Source organism: Coregonus clupeaformis, chromosome 13, assembly GCF_020615455.1.
Source record: "Coregonus clupeaformis isolate EN_2021a chromosome 13, ASM2061545v1, whole genome shotgun sequence".
Taxonomy (NCBI): Eukaryota; Metazoa; Chordata; class Actinopteri; order Salmoniformes; family Salmonidae; genus Coregonus; species Coregonus clupeaformis.
Genome location: NC_059204.1, coordinates 20,789,533 through 20,816,240, shown reverse-complemented (window position 1 = coordinate 20,816,240; position 26,708 = coordinate 20,789,533). Strand labels below are relative to the sequence as shown.

The following is a 26,708-nucleotide window of genomic DNA, read 5'->3' as shown; positions in this document are numbered from 1 at the left end:
CCGACCCATTGGAAAGTGTGAAGGTAATGTTTAAGATTGGCAGTCATGGGAATAAATAGATTAATTGCAATAATACGAAGTTAATGATTAGCTGATATGAGATCAGATTTAAGAATGTTAATTTATACACATTATTATTGTGTTTCATTATCAATTTAAAGCAGAAACTGAAACCGCGTTCATGTTAGGTTAGCCTAGTCACAAGTCATTGGAATTGCAGCAACTTACTTGACTAATGAAAGCCCATGCAATTGCCAAGACACACTTCAGTGCTGCCAGTCTCACACGCGCGATCACCAGCTGTCGAAGTCTGGGGACAGGAATATGGGCGAATTGACTTGGGGAACATTTTTCCTTGGTTTCCTTAATTTCAAGACAGAAAAATATGTCATCGCCGAAAACAGAAAATTGGGAATCTCATTTAGAGTTTTTCAAATCTGTGTGCTGGCATACGTGATCGGGTGAGGTGTATGTCTATTTTATTGCATGCTAACAACGTAGAAATAATCAATAATACAGCGACAATAATGTATTAAAATGGCAATAACTATTTCCATATAAAGTCGCAATTAGATTTCATTGTCAATCGTGGGTGTCTTTGAGGTCGTTCAAGCTGTCATCATGAAACGTGGCTACGGAGTTCGGGTTTCCCTCATGACTATAATATTCACGGTTCAGGACCGTGGTAAAGTTAGTTTGAGATTCGAAATTCGTCATACATTCGGACTTTCAAACTTCAATAGCTAACGAACAAATTGAGCAACATACCTCAGGTTAGGCTCTTGCACAGGTCTTATTTTCCGATTCAGACTCGAATTTCATAATCACACAGTAATGGTGTAGGTAGCCTGGAGTACCACAGTATGAGGCATAATACCCATAAAATATAGCAGTCAAATAAGGAAATGGTTCCAATCGTTTTTCCACCATTCATTTTTCCCATAGGGGATTTTAGAAACACTTAAAATAAGGGATGTGTTTCGTGTAGGCTTACTCTGGTGTAACATTTTGATAACCGAGTAAATCTCCCTAGGACAAGGTGACTTTTATCAATATATTCGCCTGTATTTACCCCCCGCAGCCCCGAAATGAAATGCTAATTAGCTGCTAATGTGGCTATAATAAAGAACTACAAATGCCATGATGATCTGTAGGAGACTGCTGAATCGAGGCAAAGGTAAGAATCTCTGGATTAATGATCTAATGCTAGCTACATTTAGTAATGAATAAATTGGCTAAATTTCTTTAAATTAACAATTCTGTGAACTGTCTTGTGCAAGTTTTAAATTGACACAATACCTGTTAGCAAAGGTGTCAGCTATAGATGACGTGCAGGAGCTTGCAGGAATTTGTAGTCTTGCATGATGTCTACTTTGATGCTAATTAGCATTTTTGAATCTGAGAGTAAATAGAGCCGAATATATTAATAAATGTCACCTTGTCCGAGAGAGATTTACATGGTTATCAAAGCGTCACACCAGGGTAAGCATACACAAAACACTGCCCTTATTTTAAGTATTTCTAAAATTCCCTATGGGAAAAATGAATGGTGGAAAAATGATTGGAACCATTTCCCTGTTTGACCGCTAGGTTTTATGGGTATTTAATAACATTTCTTGTTAGATGTTTTGACTAGAACCCCACAATTGTATCATATTACTCCAGTGCTAGCCTCTCTACACTGGATTCCTGTTAAGGCTAGGGCTGATTTCAAGATTTAACTGTTAACCTACAAAGCATTGCATGGACTTACTCCTACTTATCTCTCTGTTTTGGTTCTTCCTTACATAATGTACCTACACGTACGCTACGGTCACAATACGCAGGCCTCCTTATTGTCCCTATAATTTCAAAGGAAACAGCTAGAGGCAGGGCTTTCTCCTATAGAGCTCCTCTATTATGGAATGGTGTGCCGATCCATGTGAGAGAAGCAGACTCGGTCTCTACCTTTAAGTCTTTACTGAAGACTCATCTCTTCAGTAGGTCCTATGATTGGGGTGAACGGCAAGGCACTGGCAATAGGAACCACCCTTTCTGTGTCTGTCTGGCCGGCTCCCCACTCTCTCCTGGGATTCTCTTCCTCTGACCCTATTACGGAGGCCGAGTCACTGGCCTGCTCGCGCTCTCCCATGTCATTCCTATGAGGGTGCATCAGGTCATGCCAGGCTTCGTTCACTATACTCTACTCCCTTGGGTGGGTTGAGTCACTGACGTAATCTTCCTATCTGGTTTTGCACCCCCTAGGGCTAGTGGAGTGAGGGAGATCTTCCTGGGCTATACTCAACCTTGTCTCATGGTCGTAAGTCAAGGACCTGCGCCGCATCCTGTGTGAGGTAGGGTCGTACTCTACAGATGTTGTAGAGCATGAACTTGCAGGAACAAGTCACTGCTTTGATGTTTGCAGAGAACGACAGGGTGTTGTCCAGGTTCACGCCAAGGGGAGGGGGACACCGTGGATTTGTCAACCGGGATGGAGAGGTCTTGGAGCTGGCAGGCCTTACCCGGGAGGAAGAGCAGCTCCGTCTTGTCGAGGTTGAGCTTGAGGTGGTGGGCCGACATCCAAGCTGAGATATCTGCCAGGCACGCAGAGATGCAAGTCGCCGCCTGGGTGTCAGAAGGATGGAAGGAGAAAAGTATTTCAGTGTTATCTGCATAGTAATGATAGGAGAAACCATGTGAGGATATGACAGAGCTGAGTGACTTGGTGAATAGAGAGAAGAGGAGAGGGCCTAGAACCGAGCCCTGGGGGACACCAGTACTGAGAGTACGTGGTGCAGACACAGATCCTCTCCACGTCACCTGGTAGAAGCGCCCTGCAATCCAAGAGTGTCCCGAGCCTGAGACTCCCAGCCCTGAGAGGGTGGAGAGGAGGATCTGATGGTTCACAATGTCGAAGGCAGCGGATAGATCTAGGAGGATGAGAACAGAGGAGAGAGAGTAAGCTTTGGTAGTGCAGGGAGCCTCCGTGACACAGAGGAGAACAGTCTTAGTTGAGTGATCCGTCTTGAAGCCTGACTGTTTAGGGTCAAGAAGATCGCGAGAGAGTTGGTCAGAGTTACCTTTGCCCCTTTTTCTCCGGAATTTCGTGATATCCAATTGGTAGTTACAGTCTTGTCCTATCACTGCAACTCCCGTACGGACTCGGGAGAGGCGAAGGTCGAGAGCCATGCTGCTTCTTGACATACTGCTCGCTTAACCCGGAAGCGCGATGGGACAAGGACATCCCGGCCAGCCAAACCCTCCCCTAACCTGGACGATGCTGGGCCAATTGTGCGCCACCTCATGGGTCTCCCGGTCATGGCCGGCTGTGACACAGCCTGGGATCGAACACAGGTCTGTAGTGATGCCTCAAGCACTGCAATGCAGTGCCTTAGACCGCTGCTCCACTCGGGAGGCCCTCGGTCTGTAGTTTTTGACGTCAGAGGGGTCGAGTGTTGGTTTCTTGAGAAGTGGAGCATCTCTCGACATTTTGAAGTCAGAGGTGACGCAGACAGTGATCAGGGATCAGTTGATGAGGTTGAGAGGGCAGGTTGTCGGTGGCTGGACCTCACAAGTTGCAGGATTTCATCTGAAGAGAGAGGGGAGAAAGAGGTCAAAACGTATGATAGTTCTGTGTGAGCGGGACCAGTGGACTCAATAGGCTGAGTGAATGAGACAAAGTTGTCCTCAGAAAGGGAGGGGGTGGAGGATTAGTTTCAAGTTTCAAGTTGTACGTGCACAAGTACAGTGAAATGCCTTTCTTGCTAGCTCCAAACCCAACAATGCAGTAATCGATATCAATGTAGCACTAAAAATAACATAAGGTAGAACAAAAAAACACAATAAATAAAAATAAGAAATAAGAAGAACACGAGAAAGTAAGAAGTTAGATATAGGGTCAGTTCCAATACCATATTTACAATGTGCAGGGATACTGGAGTGATAGTGGTAGATACAGTATGTATAGAGGTAAGGTGACTAGCAGTGGTGACTAGGCATCAGGATATATGATAAACAGAGTAGCAGCAGTGTAAATTATGATTGTATGTGAGTGTGTGTGTAGAGTCAGTATAAATGTGTGTACATGTTATGTGTGTGTTGGAGTGTCAGTGTGCGTGAGTATGTAGAGTCCTGTGAGTGTGCATAGAGACAGTGCAAAGATAAAAAATAAAATACAACGGTCAACTCAGTCTGTGTAACCATTCTGTTAGGTATTTAGCAGTCTTATGGCTTGGGGATGGAAGCTGTTCAGGAGCCTGTTGTTGTCAGTCTATGGCTTGAGTGGCTGGAGGGAGGAGAAGGTGGAAAAGTGTTTCCTATGATTAAAGGGAGAAGCTTGAAATTTAGAGTGATAGAAAGTGCTTTTAGCAGCGGATACAGAGGAAGAGAAGATAGAGAGGAGGGAGTGAAAGGATGATAGGTCCTCCTAGGAAGTTTATTTTTCCTCCATTTTCGCTCAGCTGCCCGCAGCCCTGTTCTGATAGAAGGGTTGCAGCCAAGTGGTGGGGAGTGTCTGTAAAGCCTACAGTGAGAGGAGCGAACAGGTATAGAAAACACACACATAGTTGATAAAGCTACAAAAGAGCAAAATGAGATAATCTGAAAATAACTAGGTAAGATCAAGTGAGAGAATGGTGTGGAGCCTTCCTCACTTTCCTTTCTCGAAAAACTCAGCAGAACAACTCTGCAGAACAGTCTTTGTTTCAGTGACGGTCTTAGTTTTGCCCCTTAATCCTGGTTGATGTGTCAACAATCAGCTGCTAGTTATGAGCAGTCAGCAGTTCACACACCAAGTAGGCTACTGGGAAGACAGGCAGCACTTTAAGTAGATGGCCCTAGCTAGCAAAAAGGCAGTACTAGATAACAGATGAATACCAAAAATTATACTTATCACTCCTGGAGATATCAGGAGTCTTTTAGCTATAGCTAGAGATTAAAGCTATATTTAGAAACTGGAGGTAGACATGGTAATAATGGGTGATCATCAGTAGTGTCTGGAAACATGGAATAAAGTAAGAAATAAAGATGCATAACAAATTGGTAATAAACATGTGCTAGACATGGCTTCTATTAAAGCAATGGCTTCTATTAAAGAGTTATACAGTGGGGGGAAAAAAGTATTTAGTCCCACTTAAAAAGATGAGAGAGGCCTGTAATTTTCATCATAGGTACATGTCAACTATGACAGACAAATTGAGAAAAAATAATCCAGAAAATCACATTGTAGGATTTTTAATGAATTGATTTGCAAATTATGGTGGAAAATAAGTATTTGGTCACCTACAAACAAGCAAGATTTCTGGCTCTCACAGACCTGTAACTTCTTCTTTAAGAGGCTCCTCTGTCCTCCACTCGTTATCTGTATTAATGGCACCTGTTTGAACTTGTTATCAGTATAAAAGACACCTGTCCACAACCTCAAACAGTCACACTCCAAACTGCCACATACACCTGCCACCTGTTTCATCAAGCTGAGGAAGGTAGTCAGTATGGGCTCTGCTGTCTGAGGGCAGCAGTGCTCAGGCCTTTTTTTTATATTTTATTTTTATTTTATTTCACCTTTATTTAACCAGGTAAGCCAGTTGAGAACAAGTTCTCATTTACAACTGCGACCTGGCCAAGATAAAGCAAAGAGGCTGTATGGCACACAGGCAAAGGAAGAATGCAACACAAAGAGCAGGGGACTCAATTCACAATCTGTGTGGCTTCTTCCAGAGCCTGCCCTCTGGTCTGAGATACAGTACTATGTAATCCAAATCTAATTAATAATTGCAGTTTAGGTAAATGTAAATAAAGCATTTTTTTTTGTTACATTACTCTTGACCATAAATAATCCACCCATTTCACAGAGGCAAATTGTTCCTCCACAAAATGAAAGTATCCTTTCATGACTGCCTCCTTTCCCTCATCTCATTAACATGTTTTACAGCATTCTATAACCGTTTTATAGACTGCATTTGACATTTTTGTGTCTTATGAACACTCAGCACATGAATTAAAACTTTAATTTATCCAGGGCACTAGACCCATACTGTAATACGTTTGTTCAAATAACCATCAATGTCAATTTTATACGTGACTGACAACTTCTCTACATTTTCATATGTGACCGAGAGTTAAAATGAATGAAATTACAGAAAAAAAATCAATCAATCAATAATCAGTGTGTTTAAATTCTCAGGTGGGTTTTAGTGTATAAGAAGGGGTACCAATCAAGGGAAGAGACCGTCCAGAGCTCTGTCATCACCAAGCTGAAAGGAGTGGTCATGACCAACAACACAGAAGCTGGATTTAACCTGTGGGGGCCTGAGGATTATGTCATACCTCCAACGGTGAGATTCTGGGACTTTTTGGGAGATTTTATGTACACAGGTAGAGCTGACATACAGTACAGAGCCTACTGCTAGATGATTAATTCAAGTCTAATTGAGTTGAAGCCGAAGCTCAGTCAGTGATACAGCAAGTCATTGATATTGTATGTTTTCAAGTACAATGAGTAACATTTTTATGGGGTCTCTCCATTAACTCACTTTCATCAGTTTTCAATCACACCCAACTAATTTTTTAAGTAACAGGCCACCACATGCAGCTTTATATCACATCCATAGAGACAGTATATCTGGCCATGGCATGAGAGTTTTTTATTTTATTTTTTTATTTCACCTTTATTTAACCAGGTAAACCAGTTGAGAACAGGTTCTCATTTACAACTGCGACCTGGCCAAGATAAAGCAAAGCAGTGCAATAAAAACAACACAGAGTTACATATGGGGTAAAAAAACATAAAGTCAAAAATACAACAGAAAATATATATACAGTGTGTGCAAATGTAGCAAGTTATGGAGGTAAGGCAATAAATAGGCTATAGTGCAGAATAATTACAATAGTATTAACACTGGAATGCTAGATGTGCAAGAGATTATGTGCAAATAGAGATACTGGGGTGCAAAAGAGCAAAATAAATAACAATATAGGGATGAGGTAGTTGGGTGGGCTAATTTCAGATGGGCTGTGTACAGGTGCAGTGATCGGTAAGGTGCTCTGACAACTGATGCTTAAAGTTATTGAGGGAGATAAGAGTCTCCAGCTTCAGAGATTTTTGCAATTCGTTCCAGTCATTGGCAGCAGAGAACTGGAAGGAATGGCGGCCAAAGGAGGTGTTGGCTTTGGGAATTACCAGCGAGATATACCTGCTGGAGCGCAGACTACGGGTGGGTGCTGCTATGGTGACCAATGAGCTAAGATAAGGCGGGGATTTGCCTAGCAGTGATTTATAGATGGCCTGGAGCCAGTGGGTTTGACGACGAACATGTAGTGAGGACCAGCCAACAAGAGCGTACAGGTCACAGTGGTGGGTAGTGTATGGGGCTTTGGAGACAAAACGGATGGCACTGTGATAGACTACATCCAATTTGCTGAGTAGAGTGTTGGAGGCTATTTTGTAAATGACATTGCCGAAGTCAAGGATCGGTAGGATAGTCAGTTTTACGAGGGCATGTTTGGCAGCATGAGTGAAGGAGGCTTTGTTGCGAAATAGGAAGCCGATTCTAGATTTAACTTTGGATTGGAGATTCTTTATGTGAGTCTGGAAGTTGAGTTTACAGTCTAACCAGACACCTAGGTATTTGTAGTTGTCCACATACTCTAGGTCAGACCCGTCGAGAGTGGTGATTCTAGTCGGGTGGGCGGGTGCCAGCAGCGTTCGATTGAAAAGCATGCATTTAGTTTTACTAGTGTTTAAGAGCAGTTGGAGGCTACTGAAGGATTGTTGTATGGCATTGAAGCTCGTTTGGAGGTTTGTTAACACAGTGTCCAATGAAGGGCCAGATGTATACAAAATGGTGTCGTCTGCGTAGAGGTGGATCTGAGAGTCACCAGCAGCAAGAGCGACATCATTGATATACACGGAGAAAAGTGTCGGCCCAAGAATTGAACCCTGTGGCACCCCCATAGAGACTGCCATAGGTCCAGACAACAGGCCCTCCGATTTGACACACTGAACTCTATCTGAGAAGTAGTTGGTGAACCAGGCGAGGCAGTCATTTGAGAAACCAAGGCTATTTAGTCTGCCAATAAGAATGCGGTGTTTGACAGAGTCGAAAGCCTTGGCCAGGTCGATGAAGACGGCTGCACAGTACTGTCTATTATCAATCGCGGTTATAATATCGTTTATGACCTTGAGCGTGGCTGAAGTGCACCCGTGACCAGCTCGAAACCGGATTGCATAGCGGAGAAGGTACGGTGGTATTCGAAATGGTCGGTGATCTGTTTGTTAACTTGGCTTTCAAATACTTTCGAAAGGCAGGGCAGGATGGATATAGGTCTGTAGCAGTTTGGATCTAGAGTGTCACCCCCTTTGAAGAGGGGGATGACCGCGGCAGCTTTCCAATCTCAGGGGATCTCAGACGTTATGAAAGAGAGGTTGAACAGACTAGTAATAGGGGTAGCGACAATTTCGGCGGCTAGTTTTAGAAAGAAAGGGTCCAGATTGTCTAGCCCAGCTGATTTGTAGGGGTCCAGATTTTGCAGCGCTTTCAAAACATCAACTGTCTGAATTTGTGTGAAGGAGAAGCGGGGGGCATGGGCAAGTTGCAGCAGAGGGTGCAGAGTTGGTGGCCGGGTTAGTGGTAGCCAGATGGAAAGCATGGCCAGCTGTAGCAAAATGCTTGTTGAAATTCTCGATTATTGTAGATTTATCGGTGGTGATAGTGTTTCCTAGCCTCAGTGCAGTGGGCAGCTGGGAGGAAGTGCTCTTATTCTCCATGGACTTTACAGTGTCCCAAAACTTTTTGGAGTTAGTGCTACAGGATGCAAATTTCTGTTTGAAAAAGTTAGCCTTTGCTTTCCTGACTGCTTGTGTATATTGGTTCCTAACTTCCCTGAAAAATTGCATATCGCGGGGGCTATTTGATGCTAATGCTGTACGCCACAGGATGTTTTTGTGCTGGTCAAGGGCAGTCAAGTCTGAGGAGAACCAGGGGCTATATCGGTTCTTAGTTCTGTATTTTTTGAATGGGGCATGTTTATTTAAGATTGAGAGGAAATTACTTTTAAGGAACAACCAGGCATCCTCTACTGACGGAATGAGATCTATATCCATCCAGGATAGAGTAGTGCACTTTATGAAACATTGGCATAAGCATGTTTGTCAGCTATTTTGAACATCCATTTGGTACTGTTTTAGAATATGAGAAGTTGACATGTATTTAGAGTGCTCTTCAATTCTTCTTTAAATAATGTTTATCTTATACGGTCGTGGAAATGGCAATGATTAGGGTCATTGGACATTATACTGCACAGCCTGTAGAGCAACAGGACAGTCATACTTTTCGTTATATACATTTTAGCTATGAACATACTGAGTCTTTTTTCCTCAAGAGACACTTCATTTCATCTGTCTTGTTAAATAAAAGATAGGCAGTTGTTTCTCAACTCTAATCACTATAATTCACTTAACCTTTAGCGACTCAATGATAAACAGATTCAATAGAAAAGCCTGCTCTTGTCCACATGGTGAGCCCAGTCAGCCACCACTGGATGTCCTTAATTTTGTATTTTGTAAGGCTATATTAATATGTGGTGAGAAACTGTTCTATTTATATTTAAGCTTACAGTATTAAAAGCTTTGACAAATGAATATGTATTTAGGGATTTAATTTTGTACAGTCAACACACAGTCCATCAGTCCCCTGACTAACCTGATTGAGGAAAGTATAGTTTTAGCTTGTTGTTGTTTTTCAGGGTGAACAGGTCTTCTTCATTGTTACAAATTACATCGAGACCCCAAATCAGAGCCTTGGGTTCTGTGCTGAGGTGAGTGAAAAGCAATATTGTACTACCATATTCTAGACAAAAATCTTGTTTATTGAATTTATTTTCAAAGATCCCCCTGAGATAGAGATTGGATGACTGTGCAGCTGAGATGGCAATACTTTACAGTGGGGAAAAAAAGTATTTAGTCAGCCACCAATTGTGCAAGTTCTCCCACTTAAAAAGATGAGAGAGGCCTGTAATTTTCATCATAGGTACACGTCAACTATGACAGACAAAATGAGAAAAAATATTCCAGAAAATCACATTGTAGGATTTGTAATGAATTTATTTGCAAATTATGGTGGAAAATAAGTATTTGGTCAATAACAAAAGTTTCTCAATACTTTGTTATATACCCTTTGTTGGCAATGACACAGGTCAAACGTTTTCTGTAAGTCTTCACAAGGTTTTCACACACTGTTGCTGGTATTTTGGCCCATTCCACCATGCATATCTCCTCTAGAGCAGTGATGTTTTGGGGCTGTCGCTGGGCAACACAGACTTTCAACTCCCTCCAAAGATTTTCTATGGGGTTGAGATCTGGAGACTGGCTAGGCCACTCCAGGACCTTGAAATGCTTCGTACGAAGCCACTCCTTTGTTGCCCGGGTGGTGTGTTTGGGATCATTGTCATGCTGAAAGACCCAGCCACGTTTCATCTTCAATGCCCTTGCTGATGGAAGGAGGTTTTCACTCAAAATCTCACGATACATGGCCCCATTCATTCTTTCCTTTACACGGATCAGTCGTCCTGGTCCCTTAGCAGAAAAACAGCCCCAAAGCATGATGTTTCCACCCCCATGCTTCACAGTAGGTATGGTGTTCTTTGGATGCAACTCAGAATTATTTGTCCTCCAAACACGACGAGTTGAGTTTTTACCAAAAAGTTCTATTTTGGTTTCATCTGACCATATGTCATTCTCCCAATCGTCTTCTGGATCATCCAAATGCACTCTAGCAAACTTCAGACGGGCCTGGACATGTACTGGCTTAAGCAGGGGGACACGTCTGGCACTGCAGGATTTGAGTCCCTGGTGGCGTAGTGTGTTACTGATGGTAGGATTTGTTACTTTGGTCCCAGCTCTCTGCAGGTCATTCACTAGGTCCCCCCGTGTGGTTCTGGGATTTTTGCTCACCGTTCTTGTGATCATTTTGACCCCTCGGGGTGAGATCTTGCGTGGAGCCCCAGATCGAGGGAGATTATCAGTGGTCTTGAATGTCTTCCATTTCCTAATAATTGCTCCCACAGTTGATTTCTTCAAACCAAGCTGCTTACCTATTGCAGATTCAGGCTTCCCAGCCTGGTGCAGGTCTACAATTTTGTTCCTTTGACAGCTCTTTGGTCTTGGCCATAGTGGAGTTTGGAGTGTGACTGTTTGAGGTTGTGGACAGGTGTCTTTTATACTGATAACAAGTTCAAACAGGTGCCATTAATACAGGTAACGAATGGAGGACAGAGGAGCCTCTTAAAGAAGAAGTTACAGGTCTGTGAGAGCCAGAAATCTTGCTTGTTTGTAGGTGACCAAATACTTATTTTCCACCATAATTTGCTAATAAATTCATTACAAATCCTACAATGTGATTTTCTGGATATTTTTTTCTCAATTTGTCTGTCATAGTTGACGTGTACCTATGATGAAAATTACAGGCCTCTCTCATCTTTTTAAGTGGGAGAACTTGCACAATTGGTGGCTGACTAAATACTTTTTTCCCCCACTGTATAATGATCCAATCAAACAAGGAAATTAAACTCCACTAAGTCAGCATTGATGATGCAATGATTCTTACCATATATGGCAAAGCAAGCAGAAAATCGACTAGTAATTTGAGGCGGATGTCAGAATCCAAACTGCCTAGAGCTTTATTTATGATGCCTCAGGCCCAACAGTTCTTTCCTCAAAGATAGATGGCTTGACCTTGCCATTGTCTTCCAAGAATAGCTTATTTGATGTTAGAGTACGCTTTCGGTGCCGCTATGATAAGTTATGAATGAATGATTAATTATATTTAATGAACTTCATAGTATGATGGGGTCAGTGTGTCACTGTTCACTGGTCCAATAACATTGTGTATTCCTATATTGCTTTAGCATTCAAATGGTACTCCCCATTGTGGTCACAATGCTATTGTATGTTGTCGTCGTCTCTAGGCTCTTCAATACACTGCTTTGAATACAGGTTTGCATTTTTAACTACAGCAACGTGTCCTATTTTCTCCAGAGCCCTAAGGTGCCAGATGGCCAATGTGTAAACAATGAGGATTGTGCTGAGGGTGAGGCGGTGGTAGCTGGCAATGGTAAGGACTAATATGGTCAACTGGGGCAGTCTTTATCTCATTTCTATTTACATTTCCAAAATTAACATTTATTTACAGATTAACACTGGCTATGTACACCACTAATGTGTAGAAAGCTTATGAGAATCACCAGCGTTGAAATTAGACAAACGTCTCTCTAGGAAATTCCTTGGAATTTACCTTAGAAAATGCATTTTTGCATGCCAAAATTAACTCCTACGCGTTACACTTCCCCCTAATTTCCCCCCAGATTATTATGTCTTTCCAGGATGTTGACAGTGATCTTTGCCTTTCCCTGCAGGGGTAAAGACCGGACTGTGTTTAAACTCTACAGGGACCTGTGAGATACATGGCTGGTGTCCCGTCGAGACGGGGCGTAAACCCTCGTGAGAATTCATCCTCTTTTGCATTGACTCTCAGTATAAATGCACCCACTACATACACTACGTTGTGTACTTCAGTATGAAGTACCTTGTCCTGATCATCTACCATTATGTAGCAGTCACTCTGGTTTAACACTTTTCCCCTTAATTTCCAGGGATGCTTTATTAAGCAAGGCAGAAAACTTCACAATTTACATCAAGAACTCTGTCAGGTTTCCGAAGTTTGAATTCTCCAAGTAAGTGGTTATGAGTGGTGTTAAGTGGGGCTTATTCATGCAGACCTCAGGGTAGTAGAGGCAATCTTTCTCTAGGGAAACAGTCAGTGTCGGTGACATAGATCATTAAGTATGTGTGAGTTGGGCAGAGGGGGGGATACATGTCCTAGAACTGCTTTGAATAGCTATGAGGGTGCACAGTCCCTTCTATTTATATACACCCATAGCCATTCGTACTGGGTGGGGGTGCGTGTATGTGTGTGTTCAGTGAGACAGTGGAGCGGTCATCTGAGATGTCCTTGACAGCAGAGCAGGCCCAGTCCAGGACAGGTGTCAGGACAGATCTGATTGGCTCACTGTGCTCTCATGCCAGTAAGGCTGTTGTTGTAGAAGGGTTAATCAGCCAGAACATCGGTGTTGTCTTTCCAAGCCTAACAGGAAAGCACAGAGACATCAGTCCTCTGCCAATTCATGATTCATCATTTCAGTTGTAGATCTTTTGATTAGGGGAGAGTGGGGTAAATTGAGCCAAAGGGTTAATTGAGCCACCATTTGTTTCTAGGAAACCATACACAAAATGAATAATGTGACCAAATATTTAAGAAGAGGTCATCATTTCATTGAGTCTGAATGTAGGCATACATGAATTCAACTTTGACCTACCATCACCCGCCACTGTCACAGGACACCATCACCCACTTACCCCAAGGCGGCTCAACTTACCCTGTCCCTATGCTCAATATACCCCATACATTTACATTTACATTTACGTCATTTAGCAGACGCTCTTATCCAGAGCGACTTACAAATTGGTGCATTCACCTTATAGCCAGTGGGATAACCACTTTACAACATGTTTTTTTTCTTCTTTCTTTCTTTGGGGTGGGGTAAGGGGGGGTAGAAGGATTACTTTATCCTATCCCAGGTATTCCTTAAAGAGGTGGGGTTTCAAGTGTCTCCGGAAGGTGGTGAGTGACTCCACTGTCCTGGCGTCGTGAGGGAGCTTGTTCCACCATTGGGGTGCCAGAGCAGCGAACAGTTTTGACTGGGCTGAGCGGGAACTGTGCTTCCGCAGAGGTAGGGGGGCCAGCAGGCCAGAGGTGGATGAACGCAATGCCCTCGTTTGGGTGTAGGGACTGATGAGAGCCTGAAGGTACGGAGGTGCCGTTCCCCTCACAGCTCCGTAGGAAAGCACCATGGTCTTGTAGCAGATGCGAGCTTCAACTGGAAGCCAGTGGAGTGTGCGGAGGAGCGGGGTGACGTGAGAGAACTTGGGAAGGTTGAACACCAGACGGGCTGTGGCATTCTGGATGAGTTGTAGGGGTTTAATGGCACAGGCAGGGAGCCCAGCCAACAGCGAGTTGCAGTAATCCAGACGGGAGATGACAAGTGCCTGGATTAGGACCTGTGCCGCTTCCTGTGTAAGGCAGGGTCGTACTCTCCGAATGTTGTAGAGCATGAACCTACAGGATCGGGTCACCTGGGAGGAGGACACAACGGAGTTGTCAACCGTGATGGCGAGATCATGGAACGGGCAGTCCTTCCCTGGGAGGAAGAGCAGCTCCGTCTTGCCGAGGTTCAGCTTGAGGTGATGATCCGTCATCCACACTGATATGTCTGCCAGACATGCAGAGATGCGATTCACCACCTGGTTATCAGAAGGGGGAAAGGAGAAGATTAGTTGTGTGTCGTCTGCGTAGCAATGATAGGAGAGGCCATGTGAGGATATGACAGAGCCAAGTGACTTGGTGTATAGCGAGAATAGGAGAGGGCCTAGAACTGAACCCTGGGGGACACCAGTGGTGAGAGCACGTGGTGCGGAGACAGATTCTCGCCACGCCACTTGGTAGGAGCGACCGGTCAGGTAGGACGCAATCCAAGAGTGAGCCGCGCTGGAGATGCCCAACTCGGAGAGGGTGGAGAGGAGGATCTGATGGTTCACAGTATCAAAGGCAGCAGACAGGTCTAGAAGGACAAGAGCAGAGGAGAGAGAGTTAGCTTTAGCAGTGCGGAGAGCCTCCGTGACACAGAGAAGAGCAGTCTCAGTTGAATGACCAGTCTTGAAACCTGACTGGTTTGCATCAAGAAGGTAATTCTGAGAGAGATAGCAAGAGAGTTGGCTAAAGACGGCACGCTCAAGAGTTTTGGAGAGAAAAGAAAGAAGGGATACTGGTCTGTAGTTGTTGACATCGGAGGGATCGAGTGTAGGTTTTTTGAGAAGGGGTGCAACTCTCGCTCTCTTGAAGACGGAATGGACATAGCCAGCAGTCAAGGATGAGTTGATGAGCGAGGTGAGGTAAGGGAGAAGGTCACCGGAGATGGTCTGGAGAAGAGAGGAGGGGATAGGGTCAAGCGGGCAGGTTGTTGGGCGGCCGGCCGTCACAAGTCGCAAGATTTAATCTGGAGAGAGAGGGGAGAAAGAAGTCAAAGCATAGGGTAGGGCAGTGTGAGCATGACCAGCAGTGTCATTTGAGTTAACAAACGAGGATCGGATGTCGTCAACCTTCTTTTCAAAATGGTTGACGAAGTCATCCGCAGAGAGGGGGGGGGGATTCAGCAGGGAGGAGAAGGTGGCAAAGTGGGTCTAACTAGGGCAGATGCTTGGAATTTAGAGTGGTAGAAAGTGGCTTTAGCAGCAGAAACAGACGAAGAAAATGTAGAGAGGAGGGAGTGAAAAGATGCCAGGTCCATAGGGAGTCTAGTTTTCCTCCATTTCCGCTCGGCTGCCCGGAGCCCTGTTCTGTGAGCTCGCAATGAGTCGTCAAGCCACGGAGCAGGAGGGGAGGACCGAGCCGGCCGGGAGGATAGGGGACATAGAGAGTCAAAGGATGCAGAAAGGGAAGAGAGGAGGGTTGAGGGGGCAGAATCAGGAGATTGGAGGGAGAAGGATTGAGCAGAGGGAAGAGATGATAGGATGGAAGAGGAGAGTGTAGCGGGAGAGAGAGAGCGAAGGTTGCGACGGCGCATTACCATCTGAGTAGGGGCAGAGTGAGTAGTGTTGGAGGAGAGCGAGAGAGAAAAGGATACAAAGTAGTGGTCGGAGACATGGAGGGGAGTTGCAGTGAGATTAGTAGAAGAACAGCATCTAATAAAGATGAGGTCAAGCGTATTGCCTGCCTTGTGAGTAGGGGGGGACTGTGAGGTCAAAAGAGGAGAGGAGTGGAAAGAAGGAGGCAGAGAGAAATGAGTCAAAGGTAGACGTAGGGAGGTTAAAGTCACCCAGAACTGTGAGGGGTGAGTCATCCTCAGGAAAGGAACTTATCAAGGCATCAAGCTCATTGATGAACTCTCCAAGGGAACCTGGAGGGCGATAAATGACAAGGATGTTAAGCTTGAATGGGCTAGTGACTGTGACAGCATGGAATTCAAATGAGGAGATAGACAGATGGGTCAGGGGAAAAAGAGAGAATGTCCACTTGGGAGAGATGAGGATTCCTGTGCCACCACCCCGCTGACCAGATGCTCTCGGGGTATGCGAGAACACATGGTCAGACGAGGAGAGAGCAGTAGGAGTAGCAGTGTTTTCAGTGGTAATCCATGTTTCCGTCAGCGCCAAGAAGTCGAGGGACTGGAGGGTAGCATAGGCTGAGATGAACTCTGCCTTGTTGGCCGCAGAACGGCAGTTCCAGAGGCTGCCGGAGACCTGGAACTCCACGTGGGTTGTGCGTGCAGGGACCACCAGGTTAGAGAGGCAGCAGCCACGCGGTGTGAGGCGTTTGTATAGCCTGTGCGGAGAGGAGAGAACAGGGATAGACAGAGGCATAGTTGACAGGCTACTGAAAATGGCTACAATAATGCAAAGGAGATCGGAATGAAATGAACTAAACATCTGGGAAAGCGAGAGAGCGGGGCCTCCCTCACTTACGTTTCACTGAAACACCCAAATATAACTCTCCCAACTTCCACCTCAGAAACTATAATTGTTGTAAACTACAGCGGTTCAATGTTTTCTAGGAATAGACTAACTTAGTTTATTCAGCTAGCTAACTTGGTACAGTATTATTCAGTGAAAACCGTCCAGGGCACCTAGTCCTATGACGCCACAGCCAACTAGCATGCCAGCCTCCAACAACACGGTTTAGCACCAATACTCGGTCACAACAAACCACCAGTGTGTCAACACGCCAAGCAGATCATTCGTGTCCGTGTCTAACATTGTGGGTTAGTCCCGACAGCTTGAGCGAGTCCGTCGTCAACTTATTCAGCCAGTTAGTTAGCTAGAATAGTTAGCATACTAGCTAGCCATTGCTTTCTGCCAATGAAAAAACCCCTCCACCCATGGCACGAACACACAGAGAGAGCCAAGCTAACGTTAACTAGTCACCCATGTCCCGAATTCCCTTGAACAACTCTGGCTGCCAGTATGTAAAAACAAAACACAAATGTAGGTTATAACTTACCCCTAGCAGCTACTGTTAGCTAGCCAAGTGCAATGCTAGCCACTGAATCGACTCAGCCAGTTCGCGTCTGTTTGCTAGGTCGTTCCAACTATTGTTTAGTTAGCTATCCAGGTAGCAACAAGCTAGCTACATTTCGAGCACAGTAGCTCCTTACTACCTAACGTTAACGGTTCAGACAATGAGGTTAGAAAAACAGCTGAATGGTAGGCATTATTGCACAACATACCCAGGGTAAGTTGTGCCAAGAGACCACTTGTTTTGGACAAGCTATGTTTTCAAATCTTTTATGTTTACATGAATTCAGATTATTTCCAGGGATACACAATATCCTGAAATATATGTAGATATATTTGTTAGAAAGAATACTATATTTCCCTTGACGTAGTGATACTGAATGTAAAAGATGTCTCAACATACCCCACTCTCCCCTATATTGTGTGTATGGAATGGAAAGTGTCTAAACTATGAAGTTCTTGAACTATGAAGTTAGCTACTTGTATGAGCAACATGAATAAAATGAAGAACAGTTTTGTAGATGTGCAGCTTGAAATAGCATGCTATATTTGCAGTGCCATATGAGCTATTTAAGAAATTATAGATAAGATATGTAGCTCTGTGCTATTCCTTATCTAAGGGTCAAAGAGAAAAGCTTGTAATTTGAAGCTGATAAGATAACTTAATTGTTCAGTTCATTCTTACTGGTTTAGGCCTATGACCTTTTTTGGATTTAGCCAAGGAAAAGTATGATACTGGACTACTAATCATGTAGCAAAAAAATTTCTTTCCCCTCAGGTCAAATGTCCTGGACACCGGTAATGACTCCTATCTAAAGAGATGTTCCTATGACAACGACCTCCATCCCTACTGCCCCATCTTCCGTCTGGGAGACCTAGTCAGCAGGACTGGACATGATTTTCAGGACATGGCTGTAGTGGTACATATTCTTTATTTTTTTATCTTCCAATTTATCCTTTATTTAACCAGGTTGTCCCATTGAGGTCAGGAGACCTGTTTCCCTGGCAGAGAGAGACCTGGCAGAGAGGGTTGGGTTTCTGGTTAAACACTGAGTCCAGTGAATCCAGATTAGGCTTTTCAGGCTTTCATCATTTTATCCAAGCAGTGTGGGAGTGATGTAGTTCTCTTTTCCTCCAGTCCATTTGATAATGATGCCTGCTTTCAGGCAGTTAGGTAAGTACCATAATTTTGATTACCGTAATTTTCGGACTATAAGCCGCGCCTTTTTTCCCATTTTTAGACCCTGCGGCTTATATAACGGTGCGGCTAATCTATGGATTTTTACAGCTAACGGCCACTAGAAGACCTCCTAAATCTATGGATTTTACAGGTTACAGTCCACCAACTTTAACTCTATGGGCTCTATGACCGGTCCGCGCCCCCCACCTTTAAGCAGCGGGCTCCAGCAGGAAAAGCTGGAGGCCGGAAAAGAGTGAGACAGGTAGCGCGCAAAAGTAAAAGTGGAACCGAGAGTGGTACGAGAGACAGAACGAGAGACAGAACGAGAGCAAGACAGACAGACATTACGAGAGCGAGACAGTTTGTCTCTTTCCCGACAATCCCCTCTGTGCACGAACCCTTACATATGGTAATTAAACATTAAAACACCTGCGGCTTATAGTCCAGTGCGGCTTATATATGTACACATCATTCAATATCATTCAATTTAGCTGCTGCGGCTTATACTCCGGTGCGCCTTATAGTGCAGAAAATACAGTACATTTAATTTGACATTTGTCATATAGGCTGCAGTCATTAGGCATGACATTTAAATGAATAACAACGATGGTTGCATAATTACAACAACAATATGAAACATAGAAGTTGCTAGATCTGTATTAAGTGGCTTGTCAAAGAGCCCTGCATAAAGTGGCCTCACCTCAACTCCCCAGCAAGCTCAGGGTAGACATTTACAAGTAAACACTACCTCTTGTTGTTAATATAGCCGGACACCCAGCATAGAACAAGACAATGGGTTAACCAGAGCCATTCTTACCATATATGGCAAAGATGATCAGCAGTGTAGTAGCTACTGTGTTATCATTAGAGTTGCCAATTTTAAAGTTGTAAAGTACATTATATTTATGTTCCTACTTGTTAATGTTTAACGAGGAGTTTATGTAAATGTGACCACAGTTCATAGTCAAGGTTAAGAAAGTAAATCTTGAATAGCAGGGCAATAGAGTAATCCTCCATATTTAGAGCAACGTCAAGCACAGGTGTTTGTTCATAAACAGTGTAATCTCTCTCTCTCTATCTCTCAGGGTGGGTCAGTTGGAATTCTGATTGAGTGGAACTGTGATTTGGATAAGGACTACTCACAGTGTAACCCAGAGTACAGCTTTACTCGTTTGGATAGGAACTTAAACAGCTCTGTCACATCAGGCTACAACTTCAGGTACATCTTGACATGCATTCAAGTGATGCTCCCAAACTTTTGTATAATTTCAGCCAGAAGTTTTGAAAGTGGTGCTCACGAGCCAAAACGGGTCCCTATATTTTGTTGTTGTTGCAATTCGTATGATATTTTATTAATCCAATTGGTATAACATGTAACAAATGTGTTGTGCTTAAGATCCCGTACTGTATCTTTAAGCTCATTGTACTTCATGTAGATATGATAATCCATGCACTCATTCTGAAAATATATTATCTTGAGCTAATAAAGCTTGAGCTCTCTCCAAGTACTGTATTTAATCTCAGATCCAGCTCTACCAAGCAGTTGTTGACATTTCTGTTCCAGACAGCTGATTTGTTTGTTTTCCAGATATGCACGGTATTACAAAGATGAAGCTGGAGAGAGCTATCGGACTTTGTATAAAGTCTATGGGATTCGCTTTGATATCATGGTGAATGGACGGGTATGACAGTGACTCTAGTTACACTTACTTATCTAATTTAATGTGTTGGTAGTAGTAATATTACAGTCTGTGTCAGATCAAATGTTCTTTATTGTGTTCTTCAGGCTGGAAAATTCAACATCATTCCCACAGTAATAGCTATTGGGTCTGGGCTCGCTATTATGGGCATGGTAAGTAATTTAATAGATTTGTGTATTAATTTGTTTCCAATAGACATACTTATCTATTTTCTCCCCAAAAAAATATATTCTGTTTCATGCAGCATGCCCAGGTTGGATACTATCAAATGCTTTTGATATACAGTGCATTCTGAAAGTATTCAGGCCTCTTGACTTCGTCCACATTTTGTTATGTTACAGCCTTATTCTAAAATGGATTAAATTGTATTTTTCCCCTCATCAATCTACACACAATACTCCATAATGACGAAGAAAAAACAGGTTTTTAGAGTTTTTTTTGCAAATGTATATAAAAAGAAGTATATACACTACCAGTCAAAAGTTTGGACACACCTACTCATTCAAGGGTTTTTCTTTATTTTTTTACTATTTTCTACATTGTAGAATAATAGTGAAGACATCAAAACTATGAAATAACACATATGCAATCATGTAGTAACCAAAAAAGTGTTAAACAAATCAAAATATATTTTATATTTGAGATTCTTCAAATAGCCACCCTTTGCCTTGATGACAGCTTTGCACACTCTTGGCATTTTCTCAACCAGCTTCATGAGGTAGTCACCTGGAATGGATTTCAATGAACATGTGTGCCTTCTTAAAAGTTAATTTGTGGAATTTATTTCCTTCTTAATGCGTTTGAGCCAATCAGTTGTGTTGTTACAAGGTAGGGGGATATACAGAAGATAGCCCTATTTGGTAAAAGACCAAGTCCATATTATGGCAAGAACAGCGCAAATAAGCAAATAGAAATGACAGTCCATCATTACTTTAAGACATGAAGGTCAATCAATATGGAACATTTCAAGAACTTTGAAAGTTTCTTCAAGTGCAGTTGCAAAAACCATCAAGCACTATGATGATACTGGCTCTCATGAGGACCGCCACAGGAAAGGAATACCCAGAATTACCTCTGCTGCAGAGGATAAGTTGATTAGAGTTACCAGCCTCAGAAATTGCAGCCCAAATAAATGCTTCACAGAGTTCAAGTCACAGACACATCTCAATATCAACTGTTCAGAGGGGACTGTGTGAATCAGGCATTCATGGTCGAATTGCTGCAAAGAAACCACTACTAAAGGACACCAATAAGAAGAAGAGACATGCTTGGGCCAAGAAACACGAGCAATGGACATTAGACTGGTGGAAATGTCTCCTTTATTCTGGAGTCCAAATGTGAGATTTTTGGTTCCAACCGCTGTGTCTTTGTGAGACGCGATGTGGGTGAACGGATGATCTCTGCATGTGTAATTCCCACGTAAAGCATGGAGGAGGAGGTATTATGGTGTGGGGGTGCTTTACTGGTGACACTGTCTGTGATTGATTTATAATTCAAGGCACACTTAACCAGCATGGCTACCACAGCATTCTGCAGCGATACGCCATCCCATCTGGTTTGGGCTTAGTGGGACTATCATTTGTTTTTCAACAGGACAATGACCCAACACACCTCCAGGCTGTGTAAGGGCTATTTTACCAAGAAGGAGAGTGATGGAGTGCTGCATCACATGACCTGACTTCCACAATCCCCCGACCTCAACCCAATTGAGATGGTTTGGGATGAGTCGGACCGCAGAGTGAAGGAAAAGCAGCCAACAAGTGCTCAGCATATGTGGGAACTCCTTCAAGTCTGTTGGAAAAGCATTCCAGGTGAAGTTGGTTGAGAGAATGCCAAGAGTGTGCAAAGCTGTCATCAAGGCAAAGGGTGGCTATTTGAAGAATCTCAAATATAACATATATTTTGATTTGTTTAACACTTTTTTGGTTACTACATGATTTCATATATGTGTTATTTCATAGTTTTGATGTGTTCACTATTATTCTACAATGTAGAAAATAGTAAAAATAAAGAAAAATCCTTGAATGAGTAGGTGTGTCCAGACTTTTGACTGGTACTGTATATATCACATTTACATAAGTATTCAGACTCTTTACTCAGTACTTTGTTGACGCACCTTTGGCATTGATTACAGCCTCGAGTCTTCTTGGGTATGATGCTACAAACTTGGCACACCTGTATTTGGGGAGTTTATCCCATTCTTCTCTGCAGATCCTCTCAAGCTCTGTCAGGTTGGATGGGGAGTGTCGCTGCACAGCTATTTTCAGGTCTCTCCAGAGATGTTCGATCGGGTGCAAGTCCGGGCTCTGGCTGGGCCACTCAAGGACATTCAGAGACTTGTCCCGAAGCCACTCCTGTGTTGTCTTGGCTGTGTGCTTAGAGTCGTTGTCCTGTTGGAAGGTGAACCTTCGCCCCAGTCTGATGTCCTGAGCGCTCTGGAGCAGGTTTTCATCAAGGGTCTCTCTGTACTTTGCTCCGTTCATCTTTCCCTTGATGCTGACTAGTCTCCCAGTCCTTGCCGCTGAAAAACATCCCCACAGCATGATGCTGCCACCACCATGCTTCACCGTAGAGATGGTGCCAGGTTCCCTCCAGACGTGACGCTTGGCATTCAGGCCAAAGAGTTCAATCTTGGTTTCATCAGACCAGATAATCTTGTTTCTCATGGTCTGAGAGTCCTTTAGATGCCTTTTGGCAAACTCCAAGCGGGCTGTCATGTGCCTTTTACTGAGGAGTGGCTTCCGTCTGGCCACTCTACCATAAAGGCCTGATTGGTGGAGTGCTGCAGAGATGGTTGTCCTTCTGGAAGGTTCTCCCATCTCCACAGAGGTCACCTCCCTGACCAAGGCCCTTCTCCCCCGATTACTCAGTTTGGCGGACAGCTCTAGGAAGAGTCTTGGTGGTTCCAAACTTCTTCCATTTAGGAATGATGGAGGCCACTGTGTTCTTGGCGACCTTCAATGCTGCAGAAATGTTTTGGTACCCTTCCCCAGATCTGAGCCTCGACACAATCCTGTCTCGGAGCTCTACGGACAATTCCTTCGACCTCATGGCTTGGTTTTTGCTTTGACATGCACTGTCAACTGTGGGACCTTATATAGACAGGTGTGTGCCTTTCCAAATGAAGTCCAATCAATTGAATTTACCACAGGTGGACTCCAGTCATGTTGTAGAAACATCTCAAGGATGATCAATGGAAACAGGATGCACCTGAGCTCAATTTCGAGTCTCATAGCAAAGGGTCTGAATAGTTATGTAAATAAGGTATTTCTGTTTTTTATTTTTAACATATTTGCAAACATTTCTAAAAACCTGTTTTCGCTTTGTCATTATGGGGTATTGTGTGTATATTGATGATTATTTTTATTTTATTTAATCCATTTTAGAATAAGGCTTTAACGTAACAAAATGTGGAAAATGTCAAAGGGTCTGAATACTTTCCGAATGCATTGTATCACCACAAGAGGGCGATCCCCTATACTTTTTCATACAATGTACTAATCTTCTTAATTCCAAATCGATCCATATCCCCTTGCAGGACAGTTAGTGTTTTTTGTTTTTTGTTTTCGCTATGGCCTGTTAAGTTGCCTCAAGCTTTATTGAGGGTATTGGCCTTATTTATATCAGGATTACTGTGACTCTATTGTATGTCTTGACTTAAACTTGGGCTTTGTGTTTATTTCAGGGGAAATTTGCGTGTGATATGATATTTGTCTACATGTTGAGTACGAGTTCCTTCTACCGAGACAGGAAATTTGAGATTCTCAAGTAAGACACTATGACATGGTTTTACTACTAACTACAGAATTTACACTTTGTAGTTTATTTAGTTAAAGTAAGTAATTGCAGTCTTGGATTGTTTGCCTTGCTACTTCTCTCTGTCTGTCAGTAAAACAAATAAAACATCCCTTTAACAGGAAAGAACGGATCAAGAAGCACAAAGAGATTGCGAAGACATTGGTCAACCGAGACACAAGAAAACACAGGAAACATGCTGGGGAACAACACGAGCTCACCACGCTCTCTACGAAAAACGAGAAATCAGAGCCCACCACTCAGGACGCGGAGAAACAGGACCTTAAAACCGGGGAGAAAAACGAGGTTCACATTCTCTCTCCGCGAACTGTGGGGCAACGGTATAATACTCACCCTCCACGACCACGACACTAACCGATTAACGATTAATTCAGAGTGAGACACCAGACTACAAGCTGTGTGTAGGACAACTTACTGTTTAGACAGCATAGTAGAATACACAACTTTGTGTACACAACCAATAAACTTTTATTTGAATTTGACAACGTGCAATTTCAAAATTTGGTAGTGCATCAGCAGTTCTTCTCGTTATGTCAGGCACTGACAGTAACTATATCAGCCCATGTCAGCTAACATTTTATAAGATTGCTAGGTAAGTTAGTCTAGCCAGCTATCTAAACCTTCAAGGCTGAATTACCTGCTGGGCTCGAAGGGAACGTGCCCAGGGGCCCTGATCTCCAGGGACTCTTACCTCCAGGAGGCCCCCATTGATTTTGTTTAGTCACCCGGATATCGTATGAACATAAATGGTATGGCATAAGTCAAGGCAAAATGTGTAGAATTGCAGGATTTAAAAAATAATAATACATTGTCGCTTAGGGCTCCCAAAAGGCAAGACACATTTTTATTTACCCTTTATTAACACAGGTTGTCCCATTGAGGTCAGAAGACCTGTTTTTCAAGAGAGACCTGAAACAAAGAAAGAAGTGCTGATAATGTCAAGACGGCTAGACTGGGTCCTGTAGCAGGTTGAAAGTGAAACGAGGGTGGGTGAGGTGCTGATCCTGATGCCCACCCTCCTCCTCTTCCAGCAGAGGTTGCTGATGCTGACACATGGCTCTGGTTTTCCAATATCTCTCAGGAGTGATGCATGTCCTGATTGGACATGGTGACTTATGGGCTGGAAAAGAGAAATGGCAATGCTCTCCTTACACTTAACTGCTGCAATGACAATGCAGATGCTCTATGAAGCGAGATATTTATCAAAGGGAAAAAGCACTATTCTATTTCTGACGTCTTATTTATTTGTTCAAGATCTAAGCATAATGCATCTGTTGAGGGGTCAATTAGGCTATGCAATCAAACCATGGCAGAGGGCTCAACTAGGTTATTATGCTGGCAGGGGTGTTTCTTCACACCTAGACTGCTTGTAGTACAATTAAATCCTTGTGAGTCATATTATGGAACACCACATATCGTGAGAGTTGTCTATCATAAATACTTATCATTTAATGTCTATACAAAGTCATAACTAAAGGAGTATGAGGCAAGTTGTTTAATGTATTTACTTTATATTCAAAACATTGTATGATAATGAATTTTTAGGGCTAATGGCCATTGTTAGAACAATCATATCACTTGTCTGACAAATCTTATGATCAATAAATTGTACAAACAGGTTGTATGGAGATGTTATTTATTTTGAAGGATCCAACCAGAGCTGTTATATCCTATTTACACTACTTGAAAAATTATTTTGCATCAGGCACATCACCCTATAGCCTACTACCCGTCTTTGCTTATTATAATATTTATCAACTGCTAGATGAGAAAACTTGGTCAATTCAGTTATCCTAGAGATGCAATAGAGCAGAGATTAACAATAACATACTGCAGCAGTTAACAGTTCAGTAAATGAGAGAAAGAAGGACATGTTTTAGTTGATTAGTGTATCAATAGAGTTGCTGACAGACATACTTCACATAGCTGTATAATAAACAGTTAATCTAACTAAGTATTTAATACATCGCCTATATCTACAAATAATTTTGCGGGCAGTTAGACAATATAATTGGATTTGCATGACGTTAGGTTTAAAACTTGCTTATCATTCTGGTCAATTTTATTAGTACACATGCACCATTCCGTAGAGGAAAGTCCAGAACAGGACATAGGTAAAAAGACCTCCAACGAGCCCTCCGGTAAAGAGCATCCTCCGAGACTTGAAACACTTGTTCCACCTGCGACTGGCCTTGATGATGAGAAGAAGGGAGAGGAGGAACGAGGCGAGGAAATAGAAGATGAATCCGTACAGTCCTGTGAGCCCAAGGATGCCGGCTGTCGCTCCCGACAGAGCTGACACCGACGTCCGGCAGTAGTCCAGTACTGCGGCGTTGCCCCTCACAGCAACCTCGCTGATGAACTGTGGTCCTTCTCGTTTTGCTACGACTGAGGCCATTTCGGCACCTCCTTGTTTGTTTCCCAACGATGACAGCTGCTGCTGCAAACAAGAGGGCATTAGAAAAACATTACATAATATTGAATGATTACATTGTTGCATATACGTAATTTACGGTATCGTACAAATTCTGCATAATCTTGTATAAAGCAAGCCTGTTTGTCACTAGCGAACCGGATAGCCAGCTGACATATTGACTGTAGCTGGAGCTAAACTGGGAGCTAACGTTAGCAGCTTGCTAAGTTAGATAGCAAGCGGTTTACTCACCAAATGAAAAATTATAGAGTGCTTCGTTTACTTCACAAACACATCAAAAGCACATAGCTAGTTTGTGACACTTAATATTCCGTGTCAATTGATTTACTAACACCTTCACTACAGGAATGTAATTACAGAAATAAAGCACATTCTAGCTAACTAGCACAGAGGCAAAAGCCATGCGACCCGTCATTCTGAATCGGCCTTTTTCTTGCGAAATGCATTCTGGGACTTTTATTTTTGTATCAACTGCTCGTT

General features: G+C 43.1%; 2 protein-coding genes across 5 annotated transcripts; one reads left to right on the top strand and one right to left on the bottom strand.

The window, feature by feature from the left end:
• Nucleotides 1-25,418, top strand: LOC121579433 (P2X purinoceptor 5). 3 transcript variants are annotated; one of them, XM_041894022.2, is made up of 13 exons: nucleotides 248-461; nucleotides 6,161-6,311; nucleotides 9,721-9,792; nucleotides 12,011-12,086; nucleotides 12,388-12,472; nucleotides 12,625-12,705; nucleotides 17,877-18,018; nucleotides 19,364-19,497; nucleotides 19,867-19,960; nucleotides 20,065-20,130; nucleotides 23,664-23,746; nucleotides 23,896-24,114; nucleotides 24,662-25,418. In XM_041894022.2, exons 1-13 carry the CDS (start codon nucleotides 325-327, stop codon nucleotides 24,672-24,674), a joined length of 1,353 nt encoding a protein of 450 aa, XP_041749956.2. In that variant the 5' UTR covers nucleotides 248-324; the 3' UTR covers nucleotides 24,675-25,418. The 3 variants fall into 3 exon arrangements, with proteins under 3 accessions (XP_041749957.2, XP_041749956.2, XP_041749955.2); XM_041894023.2 differs by lacking the exon at nucleotides 248-461 and adding an exon at nucleotides 1-23 and having other exon boundaries at nucleotides 23,896-25,418; XM_041894021.2 differs by having other exon boundaries at nucleotides 23,896-25,418.
• LOC121579438 (ER membrane protein complex subunit 6) lies at nucleotides 25,414-26,681 on the bottom strand. Of its 2 annotated transcripts, none has more exons than XM_041894026.1 (2): nucleotides 26,460-26,681; nucleotides 25,414-26,234 (listed from the first exon to the last, which is right to left on the bottom strand). In XM_041894026.1, the coding sequence occupies exon 2, from the start codon at nucleotides 26,190-26,192 to the stop codon at nucleotides 25,860-25,862; it is 333 nt and encodes a 110-aa protein (XP_041749960.1). In that variant the 5' UTR covers nucleotides 26,193-26,234; nucleotides 26,460-26,681; the 3' UTR covers nucleotides 25,414-25,859. The 2 variants fall into 2 exon arrangements, with proteins under 2 accessions (XP_041749960.1, XP_041749961.1); XM_041894027.1 differs by having other exon boundaries at nucleotides 25,414-26,231.
• Nucleotides 26,682-26,708: the final 27 nt, after the last annotated feature.